The sequence below is a fragment of the Scyliorhinus torazame genome, chromosome 3 (assembly GCF_047496885.1).
Source record: "Scyliorhinus torazame isolate Kashiwa2021f chromosome 3, sScyTor2.1, whole genome shotgun sequence".
NCBI lineage: Eukaryota > Metazoa > Chordata > Chondrichthyes > Carcharhiniformes > Scyliorhinidae > Scyliorhinus > Scyliorhinus torazame.
The window spans coordinates 334,659,845-334,679,035 of record NC_092709.1 but is presented as its reverse complement, the minus strand read 5'-3'; the positions used below and the strand labels follow the sequence as shown (position 1 = coordinate 334,679,035).

Here is a 19,191-nt window from a genome sequence, read left to right as displayed (position 1 = left end):
TGGAGTTAAAATAAGTTTGGTTGAACCTTTATCTTTGTGTCTCCTGGATTACTGCACACGGAAAATGCCAACTAACTGCAAGTTCACTCATTAAGCCATGAATAGCCATGACTTTGTGTTTGTGAGTCAAGTATCAATGGTGTTCAAAAGCTTCTACTGTAATAAGCATAGAGTTATAAATATTGGCAGCAATAGTGGCAATTGTATCCAACTGAGACATGTATTGTCGCATTTTTGAGGTGAATTCTTGGTTTCATGGAGATTTGTGCAGTGACACTGCCAGCCTTCAGGGATTGAAGGCTCTAGTATATTAACCATAGGTTGCCGTAAATTTCCAGGGTTCAAAACAAGTGAAAGGGCTCGAAAAGAAATCCCTTGTTTGGTTGACGATTTGTGAATTCACATTTAAGGGGGCAAGGTCTTGAATGTTTCTCCCACTAACTGCATCAAAACTTGTCAGCACAGCATGAAAGAGCCTCCACATGACATCCTTGTGACAAAAATGGCATTCTCTGTACTCTGGCATTATCTCAGAAACCAGTTAAGGCCATTGTTAGAATAACAAACATTTTTCTTTCTGATATGTCAACATATTAATTAGCCAAATAGTCATTTGGTAACACAGAACTTGAGTATTGCTGAAGAAAAAGAGACACCCAGTCAAAACTTTATTTTTTGTGCTCAGCAGGACAGTTTGCAAGATTACCAAATGCAAAGGGAGATGTGGATAGCACAATTGCTTCACAGCTCCAGGGTCCCAGGTTCGATTCCGGCTTGGGTCACTGTCTGTGCGGAGTCTGCACATCCTCTCCGTGTGTGCGTGGGTTTCCTCCGGGTGCTCCGGTTTCCTCCCACAGTCCAAAGATGTGCAGGTTAGGTGGATTGGCCATGCTAAATTGCCCTTAGTGTCCAAAATTGCCGATAGTGTTGGGTGGGGTTACTGGGTTATGGGGATAGGGTGTGGAGGTGTTGACCTTGGGTAGGGTGCTCTTTCCAAGAGCCGGTGCAGACTCAATGGGCCGAATGGCCTCCTTCTGCACTGTAAATTCTAGATGACATCTATAACGCCTGAGAAGAGGGTGCTGATTGGGTGGCAAATGTACTCTGGTTGGGGTTGGTTGAGGCGTTGCCATGGAAAATTAACCAGGGAACAGTTAACTGCCAGGTTTTTGTTCAAATTCAAACCAGACAGGTCGGATCTGTTTGGTCAAGCTAATGCCATGGGGAATGAACTAGGAGGTGGCTGGCCCCAAGCTGTGTAAAACTCAACATAAGATATGGGGCGTGATTCTCCGACCCCTCGCCGTCCTCCAAATTCTCCCACCCCCAAAACATCGCCCCGGCATGAGTCACGCCGCCCGCCTCGGCGAATGGCGGGGACCGGCACGACTCAATGGGCCCCGGGGCTGACTGAATTCTCCAGCCTGCGATGGGCTGACGTCCCGCCCGTTCGTTGCCAGTCCCGCCAGCGTAAATTAGAGCAGGTCCCTTACCGGCAGGACCTGGTGGCGAGTGCGGGCTCTGGGGTTCTTGGGGGGGGGCGGGGGGATCTGGCCCAGGAGGTGCCCCCACGGTGGCTGGCCCGCGATCGGGGCCCACCGATCCGCGGGCGGGCCTGTGCTGTGGGGGCACTCTATCCTTCCGCACCGGAGACTGTGGTCCTCTGCCATTTCCGGTGCGGAAGCGAATACCTCTGCGCATGCGCGGGGATGATGCCAGCACACGCTGACGCTCCCGCGCATGCGCTGACTCGCGCCGGCTGGCGGAGGTCCTTCGGCGCCGGTTGACATGGCGCCAAGCCCCTTTCCCACTGGCCGGCGGGGCGCAAACCACTCCTGGGCGGGCCGAGCCCCTGGAGGTACGGAGGATTCCACACCTTTGGGGCAGCCCGACGCCGGAGTGGTTCACGCCATTCCGTCCCGCCGGGATCCCCCGCCCCGCCGGGTAGGGGAGAATCCCGCCCATGGTGTCCAAGAAAGATATGATTCTGTGACTGGTCAATACTTGCTAACAATCCTGTTGTGGTAAGAATTATCCTTATAACCAATTTAAGATTGTTAGTCGGACTTGCAGTGTGGTTCACTTACACATGCTGGAAACCACATGTATGCAACCATAGGGCCCTGCCCTTTGCAGATAGAAGGATCGTGACCACACTTTTCAGTTAAACAAAAGCTTGGGGACAGCTCCTCTACTATTCAATGCCCATTTGCCAGACAATCAGCACTCTCTTCTCACGCAGTACAAATTGTTGTTCCCTTTATTATGGATATTCCTGTGAACTTTCCCAATGAATGCATGACAAAAAGCTTCAATGGCATGCCTCCTTTTTCACCAATACATTCACGGCTATTATCACACTGGCCTGGCTACAGAATGGGGCAGCACGGTAGCATCGTGGCTAGCACAGTTACTTCACAGCTCCAGGGTCCCAGGTTCGATTCCGGGCTTGGGTCACTGACTGTGTGGAGTCTGCACATTCTCCCCGTGTCTGCATGGGTTTCCTCCGGGTGCTCCGGTTTCCTCCCACAGGCCAAAGACATGCGGGTTAGGTGGATTAGCCATGCTAAATTGCCATTCGTGTCCAAAATTGGGGTTACTGGGTTAATTGGGGTTACTGGGTTAAGGGGATGTGGTGGAGGAGGCCCCACATCTTGGGGAGTGGGGTGCTCTTTCCAACGGCCGGTGCAGACCCGATGGGCTGAATGGCCTCCTACTGCACTGTAAATTCTATGAATCTATGATAACAGGGATGAGGAGGAATTTGTTCTCTCAGAGAGCCGTTCGTGTTTGGAATTCTCTCCCCCATCAAAAGTTGTGGCTGAGTCATTGAATAAATTCAAAGGCCGGGTGAGACAGGTTTTTGATCGACAAGGGAGTCAAGGGTCATGAAGGGGAGACAGATAAATGGAGTTTGGGCCACTATCAGATCAGATATGATTTTATTGAATGGCGAAGCAGGATTGAAGAGCTGAACAGCCTATTCCTGTCTCTATTTATAAGACAGAGGGGCAGAAAGAGGCCATTTGGCCCATCGGGTCTTCTCTGCCATTCAATGAGATCATGACTAATCCGATGCGATAATCTTCAACTCCGCTTTCCTGCTTATCCCCTTAACCCTTGATTCCCTCACTGATTAAAAATCCGTCTATATTTCTTATATTCGTATGAGAAAAATCAGTTATGTGGAGGCTATACAAGGCTCTGGTCAGACCCAATTTGGAGTATTGTGAGCAGTTTTGGGCGGAAGGATGTGCTGGCCTTGGAACGGGTCCAGGGGAGGTTCACATGAATGATCCCTGGAAGACTTTGTTGTATGAGGAATGGTTGAGGACTCTTGGTCTGTACTCGTTGGAGTTTAGAAGGATGACGGGGGACCTTATTGAAACTTACAGGATACTGCGAGGCCTGGATAGAGTGGGCGTGGAGAGGATGTTTCCACTTGTCGGAAAAACTAGAAGCAGAGGACGCAATCTCAGACCAAAGGGACGATCCTTTGAAACAGAGATGAGGAGGAATTTCTTCAGCCAGAGGGTTGTGAATCTGTGGAACTCTTTACCGCAGAAGGCTGTGGAGGCCAAATTACGGAGTGTCTTTAAGGCCTAGATAGACAGGTTCTTGATTAATATGAAGATCAGGGGTTATGGGGAGAAGGCAGGAGAATGGGTATGAGAAAATATCAGCCATGATTGAATGGCGAATCAGACTCGCTGGGCAGAGTGGCCTAATTCTGCTCCTATGTCTTATATGGAGAGACTAGAAAAGCCAAGGTTGTTCTTAAGACAGAGGTGGTTAGAGAAATAATTAGTGGAGCTGGTCAGAGTTATGAAAAGTTTTTATCCAGCAAAGATGGAGAAACAGTTTCAACTGGAAGATGGGTGATCAACCAGCAGAAACAGATTTACCATAATTCGCAAAGGAATCAAAGCGGGAAGATAGGAAGTGTTGTTATACAACGAGTTCCCATGATCTGGGACGGATAGTGAAAGCAGGTTCAATAGCGAGTTGGATAAATACTTGAAAAGGTGAAAGGATGCAGGGCGAGAGGAAAAGCACAATGGAGTGTGCTTAAACAACTTTGTTAAGGAGCCAGTACAAGCACAGTGGGGAAAATCATAGAATCATAGAATTTACAGTGCAGCAGGAGACCATTCGGCCCATCGAGTCTGCACCGGCTCTTGGAAAGAGCACCCTACCCAAGGTCAACACCGCCACCCTATCCCCATAACCCAGTAACCCCACCCAACACTAAGGGCAATTTTGGACACTAAGGGCAATTTATCATGGCCAATCCACCTAACCTGCACATCTTTGGATTGTGGGAGGAAATCAGAGCACCCAGAGGAAACCCATGCAGACACGGGGCGAACGTGCAGACTCTGCACAGACAGTGACCCAGCCGGGACCCCGGAACTGTGAAACAACTGTGCTAATCCCTATGCTACCGTGTTGCCCCTTCTGGCCTCCTTCTGTGTTGTATGATTCTATTCAAATCCACCTGGCCCATTAAAAATCAGTGGTCATTTATCTCCCTTTTCCCTCCTTTTTTCTAAATGTGCCAACTGCTGCTGGGGCCTTGTTCCATTGACAGCCTCCTGCATGTTGTGAGCTTTCGTGCGGGAGTAAAATTTGACTCCAGGCATTGACGTGGCCAAGTATGAGGGGGAGCTGTCTTGGGGGTGGTTGGAGGCCCGAGCCACTTTGAGGGATAGTCTCTGTTAACATGTCGTCAGATAAATTGCCAGGCCACCTGTTGTTCCCTTATAGTTTGAGGCCAACAGCACCTTTCAAACCGGGATCAATCTCCACCATCTAGAAGGACTAGGGCAACAGATGTACGGGAACACCACCTCCAGGTAGTCCCCCTCCAAGCCACTCGCCATCCTGTCTTGGAAATGCGTCAGCTTTCCTTTACTATCACTAGGTCAAAATCCTGGAACACCCTCCCTGACAGCACTGTGGGTATACCTACACCTCATGGACTGCAGCGGTTCAGGAAGGCAGCTCACCACCACCTTCTCACAGGCATGATGTGGAGATGCCGGCGTTGGACTGGCGTGAGCACAGTAAGAAGTCTTACAAATCCCAGGTTAAAGTCCAACAGGTTTGTTTCAAACACTAACTTGCAGAGCACTGCTCCGACCTCTTCAGTCACCTGAGGAAGGAGCAGCGCTCCGAAAGCTAGTGTTTGAAAAAAACCTGTTGGACTTTAACCTGGTGTTGTAAGAATTCGTACTGTTCTCACAGGCAGTTAGGGGTGGCGATGAAACGCTGATTTTGCCAACAACTTGCACATTCCACGGATGGTTAAAACAAAAAGCCACAGGCAGTGGTTTAGCCTCGCCACCAGCCCGTTGCCACCTTGCTGTCTGAGGTAAAATCATGGTAGGCTGAACAGGAACTGTCACGAAGCTATTCAACTGCAGGCTTCGCACCAGGGATCACAATCAGGAACAGGCTGATTTCCCCTGATCCTCCTCCCTGCCCTTCCTCTCTTCAATTGACTTGCTATAGGCCAACAATTGAAACTTCCTGTTTTGCATCGTCTATTGTAACACCGGACCGTGCATTTATCCAGTGGGCCAAATGAAAGACAGGTTCCCATTCAAAAGAAAACAACTGACACATGAAGAGAAATGGACATGCATCCAACAGACTCTCCCCACTGTAATAGTTAATCAGGCAAAGCCACAGTTTCTGTTACCACCTCTATGCTATTTATAGGGACAATTGGGTGGAGTCTGCATTGTGTGCACTCCATCCAACTGAAGCAGGCAGTGCAACATTTAGCGACCTCAACATTATAAGTATAACCTTATGAAGCCTGATCAACTTAAAAACATCCTGGCAGCCAATTCAGGCAGCCTGTTGAATGCTTTGAGTCGCACAATACAAAGCTCAGCTAATCAAGAAAGAATAAGAACAGAGAATTCTAACAAACCTTCAAGCCACTTGCCAGAATCTGCTGATAAGTTGAGCTGAGCTTTGTAAAGCGACCTCATCTTACCCTCTGTCTCTCTCTCTCTCTCTCTCTTTCTGGTCAGTTTTCAATCTCAAATTACTAATTTTCCTAGACTGAAGCCTCCTTATGTATTTCCGCTTGGCTCAGAAGGGAATGCGGGAATTTTCAGTGAGTCAGGTGTCTGTCTTTGGGCATCATTTTTAATAGCCTCTGCAGTTTAGTCAAGTGTTTCTCTTGGTCTGACTTAAGAGTCCACTTAGTTACACCAACACTTAGTTACAGCAGAACTCAGGGTTCTCCAGACGGAGTCTCAGCATGATAAAGCTGTGCACCTTGGCAGCAGACTGGTAACATTCCTGCAGGAAGAACCACACGGCCTGCTTTGACATCTGTATTTTCTTACATCTGTTTCTGAGGTCTTTCCTGAATGTGTGAATGAATGCAGTTATTGAAGAGATTGTTTCAGCATGAATGATACAATCACATGTCGAGGCTCCAATTCACACAGTCACAAGTACCCAGGTGACCAATCCTGCCCCCAGTGAATTGGAGAATGCCTCCCTTATTGGAAGCCACGCTACGTTAAATGGACTACTTTACTTTCACTGCACTGCTTGAGAGAACCATTGTCCATTGCTACACCATTTGTAATCCTCACACCCGGAATATTGTTTTTCTTTTGCAATCGCATTACTTATTTTAAACCACATCCTGTTCTCGTTATCCGATTTTTTTGTGTGTGTGTGTGTGTGAGTCTATTTAACTGGCCAGGAAATAACTTACGCTCTCCTCCTCTCTGCGTTACCAGTATCACTGAATCCTACTGATGAGGCTTTCCCAAGGCTACAGTTTAAAACGCACACAAACAATTCAACAGAACTCACCAACTCCATATTTGGCATCCACTGTCCGAGTCCAGGAAGGCATGTCTTGTGCGTGTTTAACGAAAACAAAAGCCCCTCAAAAGTTTGTTAAGGCTGTCTGCTTCCAAACCTCCGTTCGTTGCAAGAGCCAAGACTCAAGCCAATCACATGCTGTAGCTACGTCACACATTACCGAGACAGCAAGGAAGTACTTTCCAGCAGTGAATTGATAGGTTAACAAGTGAATCAAGGGTTGTAGGATTGATTCTCCAAGTAATTCTGCAGCTCAATGAAATGTTGGTTGCATGTTTCCTCTGTAACTTCTTTTTTTTTTCCAACTCGCAGCCTGTCATCTGGCAGGTTAACCCTTGCATGTCTTCCTCCTAGCTTAAACACCCAAAAGCACAGCAAATTCATTCAACCGAGGCCTTTACAGCAAAGGCAGGACTCAGGACCCCAGGATGGTCCTGATGTTGGGGTCCTGAGGCCCATGAGAAAGGTCTTCCCAAAGTAAATAAGGAGAATTGTTTCCACTGGCAAATGAGTAGGAGGTGAGCAAAGGATGAAGATTTAAGCAAATTGGCAAAAGCACCGGTTGGCAAGGGAGGAGAGGTGGGTGGTGAAGTGGAAGCGGGGGCTAAAGAGCTGGCTTGTAATGCAGAACAACACAAGCAGTGCCGGTTCAATTCCCGTACCGGCCTCCCCGAACAGGCGCCGGAATGTGGCGACTAGGGGCTTTTCACAGTAACTTCATTGAAGCCTACTTAGACAATAAGTGATTATTATTATTATCTTATTATTTACGAGTATTGCAATGGCCAAAGCCCAGTCTCAAATAGATGGTTAACCCTTTTGTGGCGCACAAAGACTCCGTGAGACAAATAGAGTGAAGTCGATGAGGCTTTATTAAGCGTGTCTGTTCCCCAGCAGCCCGATAGTAAACTGGCCTGCGGGGGAAGGCACCGGCTTCTTATACTTCGCCTTCAGGGCAGAGTATGAGGTCAACGGCCAACCAGGACCCGGGGTCTGTCAGCCAATGACATTAGGGCTTCCAGTCCCACATGACCCCCAATACATACTACCACACCTTTCAACATCCTAAGTGAACTGCTGTGTCAGGTTCTGAATCCAGGAAACATGGGGCGGGATTTTCCGACCCCCCGCCGGGTCGGAGATTCGGCGGGGTCTGGCGTGAATCCCGCCCCCGCCGGTTGCCGAATTCTCCGGCATCGGATATTCGGCGGGGGCGGGAATCGCGCCGCGCCGGTTGGCGGGCCCTCCCACGGCGATTCTCCAGCCCGGATGGGCCGAAGTCCTGGTGCTAGAATGCCTGTCCCGCTGGCGTGGATTAAACCACCTCTCTTACCGGCGGGACAAGGCGGTGCGGGCGGGCTCCGGGGTCCTGGGGGGGGGCGCGGGGCGATCTGGCCCCGGGGGGTGCCGCCACGGTGGCCTGGCCCACGATCGGGGCCCACCCATCCGCGGGCGGGCTTGTGCCGTGGGGGCACTCTTTTCCTTCCGCCTTCGCCACGGTCTCCACTATGGCGGAGGCGAAAGAGACCCCCTCCACTGCGCATGCGCGGGGATGCCGTGAGCGGCCGCTGATGCTCCCGCGCATGTGCCGCCCGGCAAAGTCATTTCCGCGCCAGCTGGCGGGGCACCAAAGGCCTTTCCCGCCAGCTGGCGGGGTGGAAATCAGTCCGGCGTGGGCCTAGCCCCTCAAGGTTAGGGCTCGGCCGCTCAAGGTGCGGAGGATTCCGCACCTTTGGGGCGGCACGCTGCCGGACTGATTCGCGCCGTTTTTGGCGCCGGTCGGCGTAAATCGCGCCGATTGCGGAGAATTCCGCCCATGAACTGGGGGAGAAGCAGCTGGAAGTATTCAGCAGATGAGTGGTTCCTGGGACAGGGAAACAATGGGTTAATATTTTGGACAATGATCCATAAGTGGAATTAAACATGGAATATTGAGCTTTCCTTTCCCAATGCAGACTGACCTATTGTTTATTTCTATCATTTTCAAGCACATAGATGGATTTTGGAAAAACGTGCTCAGAATGGGTCCACCGTGTCTCTATCAGCTCTTTGAAAGAGCAATTCAATTAGTCCTGCTCTCCAGCTCATCCCCCATAGCCCTGTGAAGCTTTCCAAATTCAAGCATTCATCCAATTCTCTTTTGAACGTTACCATTGAATCTGATTCCACTGCACCTTCGGGTCGTGAATCCTAGAGCACTAGATTTCCTGCCTGAGAAACGTGCCCCTCACCTTTCCACTCCTGCTTCCACTCCCGCACCCACCTCTCCTCCCCCTCCACTGCCAAACAGTGTTATTGCCAATTATCTTAAATCTTCATCCTTTGCTCACCTCCTACCCTTTCGCCAGTGGAAATAGTTCTCTTTATTTACTTTGGGAAGACCTTTCTCATAGGCCTCAGGACCCCAACATCAGGACCATCTGGGTGTCCTGAGTCCTGCCTTTGCTGTAAATCTTCCGGGAAGCAGCCTCCTAGCTGGATGCCAGAGCTGAAGGCCTTTCCGGAGTGCTGGCACCTCCGGAATCCTGTCCGCCCCACTGGCAGAGGTGTTGCTGCTGAGGCAGCCTCCAATAAAGGTACCCTCACTGGCCTGCAAGGGAAACTCTTTACTGCATGCAGGCTGCGATTGAAGCCTTTCATGAATGCGGCCTGTGTTTGTGACCTGAAGCCTCCAGCTCCGATGGCTCCCCCAGGCTAGACACATGGCAGAGGGCAGCTCTGGCACTGGCTTAATGGTGGGCAGCTAAAAGTTTGCCGCAAATAGGACCTTAAATTGTGTGTCCACTGCGTCCCAGCTCACAACAGGATACCTTTTTCATTCATGCAATATGGGTGTCATTGACAAATCCAACATTTAATGCCCGTCCTCAAATTGCCCTTCAGATGTGGTGGTGAGCTGCCATTTTAGAATCATAGAATCCCTACAGTGCAGAAGGAGGTCATCCAGCCCATCGAGTCTGCACTGACCCTCCAAAAAAGAGCATCTTAACTCGGTCTCTCCCCCACCCTATCGCCATAGTAACCCGTGGGCAGCATGGTAGTACAGTGGTTAGCACAGTTGCTTCACAGCTCCAGGGTTCCAGGTTTGATTCCCGGCTTGGGTCACTGTCTGTGCGGAGTCTGCACGTTCTCCCTGTGTCTGCGTGGGTTTCCTCCTGGTGCTCCGGTTTCCTCTCACAGTCCAAAGATGTGCAGGTTAGGTGGATTGACCGTGCTAAATTGCGCTTAGTGTCCAAAAGGTTCTGTGGGGTGACTGGTTGACGGGGATAGGGTGGAGGTGTGGGCTTGGGTAGGGTGCTCTTTCCAAGGGCCGGTGCAGACTCCAAGGGACGAATGGCTTCCTTCTGCACTGTAAATCCTATTTCTATGAACCCCACATAAGCTTTTGGACACCGAAGGCCAATTTAGCGTGGCCAATCCACATATCTCCACATCTTTGGGCTATGGGAGGAAAGTGGAGCACCCGGAGGGAACCCACGCCGACACGATGAGAAAGTGCAAACGCCACACAAACAGTCACCCCAGGTCCCTCGCGCTTGAGGCAGTAGTGGTAACCACTGTGCCACCCTGCAGTCCATGTGGTATCGGTACACCCACAGTGCTGTTAGGGAGAGAATTCCACGATTTTGACCCAGCAGTAGTGAAGGAGTGAGCTTCTACCATGCATCTTTCAGATGGTACACACTGCTGCCACTGTATGCCGATTGTGGAGGGAATAAAAGTTTAATATGGTGGATGGTGCACAGATCAAGTGGGCTGCTTTGTCCTGGAGGATGTTGAACCTCTTAAATTGTGCTGGAGCTGCACTCTTCCAGGCCAGTGGAGAGTATTTTATCACACTCCGGACTTGTGCTTGGTACATGGCGGACAGGCTTCGGGAAGTCAGAAGGTGAGTCACTCACTGCAGCATTCACAGCTTCTGACCTGCTCTTGTGGCCACAGTATTTATATGGTTGGTCCGGTACAGTTTATGACCAATGATGACCCCAGGAGGTTGTTGTGGGGTTTCAGAAATGGTAATGATTATCTTACATCGCAGCTAAGTGTTGATGCCGGCGTAAACACCAGAGTGTTCCTGGCACACCGATTCCGTGACCCGCGGGGGCAATACACAGTCCTGCACTGCCGGCTGCGGGTCCGCGCATGCGCGCCGGCCGCTTTCGCGCCGGGCCCGCGCAACATGGCGGAGCCACACAGTGGGCCGGCGCAGAAGAAGGTAGGCCCCCCCAGATCGCGTGCGCCCGCCGATTAGTGGCCCCCAATAGCAAGCCTGGCCGCCATGGAGGGCCCCCCCCCGGGAGTCTGATCCCCCCCCCCCCCACCAGGATGGCCACCGCGGCCGCGGGTCTGAGCTCCCGCCAGGTGGAACCATGTTAGAACCACGCTGGCAGGAACTCGGCCGGTCGACCATGGAAAATCGCCGCGGGGGCCTCTTTCATCGACTCCCGACTGGCGCTGCGTTGACCGCGCGCACGTGGCTGGCGGCGATTCTCCGGTCGCCGGAGAATCGCGTCCTGGAGTCGGACTGGTGTCGCAGGCCGTCTCGGCATCATCTCCGATTCTCCAAGCCGGCGCAGGCTCGGAGAATCCCGGCCATCGTGAAATTAAATGAAAATCGCTTATTTCACAAGTAGGTTTCAAATGAAGTTACTGTGAAAAGCCCCCAGTCGCCACATTCCGGCGCCTGTTTGGGGAGGCTGGCACGGGAATTGAACTGTGCTGCTGGCCTGCCTTGGTCTGATCTAAAAGCCAGCTATTTAGCCCTGTGCTAAACCAGCCCCTATATATATATATATAATATAAACACAGCAAGAATTTTTATCAATTACAACCATAAAGACACCACACGGCTACAGTAATCTATGTATAGCACTTAATGAATTCCCCCTGAACTGTTCCAATTCAATAACAAAATCCAATAAACCAAACCCCGATTCAAGGGCGTGGCCCAGCACACTGCATTCTCACTTGAATGGGGCTGGCCCTTACCCTAAGATTCTGATCCAGTCTCAACTAGCACATTCAAACACCTTCCGGAAAGCAAACCATGGGCGAGATTCTCCGACCCCCCGCCGGGTCGGAGAATCGCCGGGGGCTGGCGTGAATCCCGCCCCCGCAGTTTGCCGAATTCTCCGGCACCAGATATTCGGCGGGGGCGAGAATCGCGCCGCACCGGTTGGCGGGCCCCCCCCAGATGGGCCGAAGTCCCGCTGCTAGAATGCCTGTCCCGCCGGTGTAGATTAAACCACCTACCTTACCGGCGGGACAAGGCGGCGCGGGCGGGCTCCGGGGTCCTGGGGGGGGCGCGGGGCGATCTGGCCCCGGGGGGTGCCCCCACGTTGGTCTGGCCCGCGATCGGGGCCCACCGATCCGCAGGGCGGGCCTGTGCCATGGTGCCACTCTTTTCCTTCCGCCTTCGCCACGGTCTCCACCATGGCGGAGGCGGAAGAGACTCCCTCCACAGCGCATGCGCGGGGATGCGGTAAGCGGCCGCTATCGCTCCCGCGCATGCGCCGCCCCGAGATGTCATTTCTGCCTTTGGTGGCCTTTGGTGCCCCGCCAGCTGGCGGGGTGGAAATTAGTCCGGCGCGGGCCTAGCCCCTTCAGGTTGGGGCTCGGCCCCCCAAGATGCGGAGGATTCCGCACCTTTGGGGCGGCGCGATGCCTGACTGATTTGCGCCGTTTTGGGTGCCAGTCGGCGGACATCGCGCCGATACCGGAGAATTTCGGCCCATATCTTTTAAGTTACCAAAACAGTTAGCCACAACTTCTGGAACAACTTTTGAAAGGAAAATAGAGACAGACAGGCAAAAAACATTTCTTTCTTCTTCTGCCGTTCACAACAGTCCAAAAGGAAACTGAAAGCCAAAACACCTCACAGTCCAGCTCCACGTACAAAATGACATAACTGAATAAGAGAACAGATAAGATAAAAAACTTTTCTTAAAGGGCCACTCACATGACAACATGGACTCTTTCTGCATCGGAGGAGGTTATGAATGACCTCTGTGACCACTGTGAACATCTCCACTTCTGGGCTTATAATTGAAAAAAGGTCATTGGTGAAGGAGTTAAAGAAGGTTGGACTGATGAACCTCCCTCATTGATGTCCTGGGACTGAGATTTCTCATGGAGTGATTGGTTAATGCCTGGAGTGGACTTCCTGAGAATGTGGTGGGTGGACGTAGTTTCAATCAAAGTATTCAAAAGGTGACTTTTATGTGAAAATAAAGTATGTGCAAGGTTACAGGTGACAGATGGGAGAACGCCACCAGGTGAATTGCTCATTCGGAGATCCAGCACAGACACGATGGGCTGAATGTGCTATAACAATTCTGTGATTCAGAATTCTGTGATCTGTTTGGCCTCCAACAATCCTTTATGCTAGTAATGACTCAAAACACCAAACCAGCATCCCCCGATTCTCATCGGGGACGGTGCCTCCAGATGGCAGGTCCCAGGCAGAGACAAAGGTGGGTTCCTGTTAATAAACCTTTTAATTTTATTTTTTTTAATCCCAAAAGTGTAACTGCACTTCTTGCTAATGAAATCAGTCCATTTTCTTCTCATGTTCAGAATTCAAAAAATGGTATGGTCCTTGTGATGAATGATTACTGCGCCCTTAATGTAATGATCCCTTTAAGATCGGGTTTGGAACCCTGGGGGACTCCGCCTCCAGCTCCACCCTCCAGGGAGCCATATATAAGGTAATGTCCAGTGGGCAGTGTGCAGTGAGCACACTTCTCGGTAGCTGACTGGTTCTCTGCTAATTAAAGCCTTTGTATTACCAATCATCTCTCTCGAGTTGTAATTGAGGGTATCTCAGCCCTTAAACCAAGTTTCCTCTGCAATTAACATCTGCTGTGGTCAGAACAATAATGGATCTGAAGACTTTGCCACCTACACAATGTTGGTCAATTTAATGGCCACTTACGCTTTCAAAACGAAGTCCTTTCGTCAATCACTGTATTCAAAAATATAGAACGTATGAGACAGCATTTCACTCTGGCAGATGAAGATGGCAACACCTTTTGAAGCTACCTGTAAAATAGTTCCCTGCTCCAATCCAGGGACCCCTCCATGGTTAAAAAAATTGCTGAGATAGTGTGAGCTACATTGGCTTCAAAAGCCAGATCAACACCTACCTTCGCCATGGAGCCAGGAACATCGGGGCCGCTGCGTGGAGGTTCATGACCCCTTCCTTTTATCCCACCCGACGTGGGTTGGCTCTGTGCCGGGATAGGAAATTCCAGTCCCTGGGTTCAGGCCTACTCTGCCTCAATAATATGCACCAGGGTTAAGCTCTGAGCAGTACACCACCCTCTTGGCTCTGAGTAACGGTATTGATCAGTGATACATTAGAATCAGTTGTGTCCTGTGCACCGCCGAACAGACGGAGTTTGGGAATTTTCCAGCCACTTCCACTCTGTGCAGACAACAGAAAATCAGTGGAGAAACATTTCATTCCATCATCGGGGGAAATGGTGGTACTGGTAATGTCACTGGACTAGTAATCCAGACGCTCCGGTTAATGTCCGGGAACATGAGTTCAAATCCCACCTTGGCTGCTGGTGGAATTTAAAAATTTAATTCGATAAATATAGAATTGAAAGCTCGTCGTGCTCGTGGTGACTAAGAAGCTACTGTTTCACTCATGCCGTTAGGGAAAGGAAAGCTGCCATCCTTACCAACTCTGGCCTACATGTGGCCCCAGACCCACAGCAATGTTGTAGGTTCGAATTCACTCTAACTGGGCTTTTGTTTCCTCAAAATCCATGGACATAAATATTGCAGATGAACAGGCCAAACCTCAACACACTGTGGCAGTCTATACTGTCAGAGGTTAATCTTCAAAGCATACCCATATCAAAACCAAATTGATACTATGTCACGTGTGATGTTGCCAGAGGCTGGGGATTGCGATAGGTGGGGTGGATTTCTCTCAGTTCAGTAATTCAGTTGTCCAGATACAATAATTTAATAATAAAAATCTTTATTGTCATAAGTAGGCTTTCATTAACACTGCAATGAAGTTACTGTTTCAGGGAGGTACCACTGAATTTCTTCACCTGAGAGTAAGCTCCCAACATAAAGCTGCTTCAATGTATCACTCTGCAACACTTCAACAGTGAAACTTTTGCCCACAGACATTTTCTCTGAAAGTGGAACTTCAACTTCCCTGAACAACTTCTGCTTAATTACATCCTTAAGCGGTAAACAACCACTTGGGCTACGATTAATGCAGCATGTCTATGTTAAACAATGATTCAGAAATACGTGGAGATGGAAGTGGTTGAATGTGTGAGGGTCCATTGGGAGTAATGCACCAGTTACAAATATGGAATCAGTTACATCGATGCTCTTAACATAAGAACATAAGAACTAGGAACAGGAGTAGGCCATCTGGCCCCTCGAGCCTGCATCGCCATTTAATGAGATCATGGCTGATCTTTGTGGACTCAGCTCCACTCTCCGGCCCGTACACCATATCCCCGAATCCCTTTATTCTTTAGAAAGGTATCTATCTTTTTCTTAAAAATGTTTAAAGAAGGAGCCTCAACTGCTTCACTGGGCAAGGAATTCCAGAGATTCACAACCATTTGGGTGAAGAAGTTCCTCCTACACTTCGTCCTAAATCTACTTCCCCTTATTTTGAGGCTATGCCCCCTAGTTCTGCTTTCCCCGACCAGCGGAAACAACCTGCCCGCATCTATCCTATCTATTCCCTTCATAATTTTATATGTTTCAATAAGATCCCCCCGCATCCTTCTAAACTCCAATGAGTACAGTCCCAGTCTACTCAACCACTCATCATAATCTAATCCCCTCAACTCTGGGATCAACCTAGTGAATCTCCTCTGCACTCCCTCCAGTGCCAATATGTCCTTTCTCAGGTAAGGAGACCAAAACTGAACACAATACTCCAGATGCGGCCTCACCAACACCCTATACAATTGCAGCATAACCTCCCTAGTCTTGAACTCCATCCCTCTAGCAATGAAAGACAAAACTCGATTAGCCTTCTCAATCACCTGTTGCACCTGCACACCAACTTTTTGCGACTCGTGCACCAGCACACCCAGGTCCCTCTGCACAGCAGCATGTTTTAACATCTTACCGTTTAAATAATAATCCATTCTGCTGTTATTCCTCCCAAAATGGATAGCCTCACACTTGGCAACATTGAATTCCATCTGCCAGACCCTAGCCCATTCACCTAACCTATCCAAATCCTTCTGCAGACTTCCGGTATCCTCTGCACTTTTTGCTTTACCACTCATCTTAGTGTCGTCTGCAAACTTTGACACATTGCACTTGGTCCCCAACTCCAAATCGTCTATCTAAATTGTGAACAACTGCGGGCCCAACACTGATCCTTGAGGGACCCCACTAGTTACAGGTTGCCAACCAGAGAAGCATCCATTTATCCCCACTCTCTGCTTTCTGTTAGTTAACCAATCCTCTACCCATGCTACCACTTTACCCTCAATGCCATGCATCTTTAGTTTATGCAGCAACCTTTTGTGTGGCACCTTGTCAAAAGCTTTTTGGAAATCCAGATATACCACATCCATTGGCTCCCCGTTATCTACTGCAGTGGTAACGTCCTCAAAAAATTCTACCAAATTAGTCAGACACGACCTACCCTTTATGAACCCATGCTGCGTCTGCCCAATGGGACAATTTCCCTTCAGGTGCCCCGCTATTTCCTCCTTAATGATAGATTCCAGCATTTTCCCTACAACCGAAGTTAAGCTTACCGGCCTATAATTACCCGCTTTCTGCCGACATCCTTTTTAAAACAGTGGTGTCACGTTTGCTACTTTCCAATCCTCTGGGACCACCCCAGAGTCTAATGAATTTTGATAAATTATCACTAGTGCGTTTACAATTTCCCTAGCCATCTCTTTTAACACTCTGGGATGCATCCCATCAGGGTCAGGAGACTTGTCTACCTTTAGCCCCATTAGCTTGCCCAATACTGCCTCCTTAGTGATTACAATCATCTCAAGGTCCTCACCTATCATATCTTTATTTCCATCAGTCACTGGCATGTTATTTGTATCCTCCACTGTGAAGACTGACCCAAAAAACCTGTTCAGCTCCTCAGCCATTTCCCTGTCTCCTATTATTAAATCTCCCTTCTCATCTTCCAAAGGAGCAATATTTACCTTCGCCACTCTTTTTTGTCTTATATATTTGTAGAAGCTTTTACTATCTGCTTTTATGTTCTGAGCCAGTTTACTTTCATAGTCTACCTTACTCTTCTTTATGGCTTTTTTAGTAGCTTTCTGTTGTCCCCTAAAGACTTCCCAGTCCTCTAGTCTCCCACTAATTTTTGCCACTTTGTATGTTTTTTCCTTCAATTTGATACTCTCCCTCACCTCCTTAGATATCCACGGTCGATTTTTCCCCTTTCTACCATCTTTCTTTTTTGTCGGTATGAACCTTTTCTGAACACTGTGAAAGATCGCTCGGAAAGTTCTCCACTGTTCCTCAACTGCTTCACCATGAAGTCTTTGCTCTCAGTCTACCTTAACTAGTTCTTCTCTCATCCCATTGTAATCGCCTTTGTTTAAGCACAAAACACTAGTGTTTGATTTTACCTTGTCAACCTCCAACTGTATTTTAAATTCCACCATATTGTGGTCGCTCCTTCCAAGAGGATCCCGAACTATGAGATCATTAATAAATCCTGCCTCATTACACAGGACCAGATCTAGGACCGCTTGTTCCCTTGTAGGTTCCATTACATACTGTTCCAGGAAATTATCCCGGGCACATTCTATAAACTCCTCCTCAAGGCTGCCTTTACCAACCTGGTTAAACCAATCGATATGCAGCTATAACACTTCCAATTCTCCTGTAAGTTCATAAGTTCATAAGATTTAGGAGCAGAATCAGGCCACTTGTCCCATCGAGTCTGCTCCGCCATTCGATCATGGCTGATATGTTCCTCATTCTCCTGTCTTCTCCCCGTAACCCCTGATCTCCATATTAATCAAGAAATCCCCTTATTGATTCTGAACACCATATTTGTGCTTGGGGTCATGTTCCCTCCAGTGCTAAAGCCCAAGAGCTGGATGGTGAAATATTAGAACACATAAACTAGGAGCAGGAGTAGACAATTTAGCCTCTCGAGCCCGCTCCACCTTTCAAGACAATATGGCTGATCTCATCCTGGCCTTAACTCCATCATCCTACCCGTTCTCCGTAACCCTTCAACCCATTACCGATTAAAAATTAATTCTGCTACTCAACCACTTGATGAGATGATGATTGCACTTCAATAAGAATAGACAAGCATATGCTTATGGTGACCATGAGCTGTTAATCTGTCCAGTGTCTTTCACTCCTTTCTCGAAGTCTTGCCTATTGTAGGAGCATTTGAGCTGATCTTCACACAGGAATTTGGATCCTAAGACGATCCTGACAATCAAGTCCTTGTCGATGGGCATATAGGTCGCGCAAGGATCTCCAGATGGGCGCCACGGGTCTGTACATGCGCAGTGAGGCCGGCGGCAATGCGCGCATGCGCAGTGGCTCCCTTCTCCGAGCCGGCCCCGACGTAACATGGCGTAGGGCTACAGGGGCCGGCGCGGAACAAAAGAGGCCCCCAGCCCAAGAGGCCAGCCCGCCGATCGGTAGGCCCCGATCGTGGGCCAGCCCACAGCGGAGGACCACCCCCCCGGGGTCTGACCCCCGCCTCCAACCCCACCAGGCCGCCCCTGGATGCATGCACGCCGAGGTCCCGGCGGGTAAGACCACACGGGGATGGCGCCGGCAGGACTCGGATTTTTTGTAGGGCCGCTCGGCCCATCTCGGGCAGAGACCGACTGGCGCCGCGCCGATTCGTGCCCGGCCCGGCGATTCTCCAGCCCGGGCTGGGCTGAAAGAATCCCGCCCCATGTTCTGCACGAACTTGGAGGGTCGAAGGGCCTGTTCCTGTGCTGTCTTGTTCTTTGTTCTCCCAGAAGAATTAAACAAAGATATCTCAAAATAAAACGTATATCGGAGAAGAAATATCATTTCTTAAAGAGTTTACCTCTCTCAGAACGGGGAATCCTCGAAGGAACAATTCTAGAGGAGTTGGGGTCCTTGACGTCTGTTCAGTTAACAGAATAGACTACTGCAAAGAAGTGTACCGACAACTCAACAATCAGGAACACTACAGACAGTTACCTGCAAATCCGACCAAGGAACACACCCGCCAATTCAACAGACTGATCAAGACCTTGGATCCAGACCTTCAGAGCAATTACGTGCTCTCATCCCACATACTCCCCGCGTTGGTGATCTCTACTGCCTCCCGAAAGTACACAAGGCCAAAAC

At 49.6% G+C, this 19,191-nt stretch overlaps 1 protein-coding gene across 1 annotated transcript in view; it reads right to left on the bottom strand.

Annotated features, from left to right (window-relative positions):
- Positions 1-6,989, bottom strand: part of LOC140409300 (dedicator of cytokinesis protein 2-like) — a 1,572,852-nt gene extending 1,565,863 nt beyond the window's left edge. The window contains exon 1 of the mRNA XM_072497681.1: positions 6,847-6,989. Coding sequence (XP_072353782.1) covers positions 6,847-6,889 — 43 coding nt within the window. The 5' untranslated portion in view covers positions 6,890-6,989. The remainder of the gene's footprint in view (positions 1-6,846) is intronic.
- Between the last annotated feature and the right edge of the window lie 12,202 nt (positions 6,990-19,191).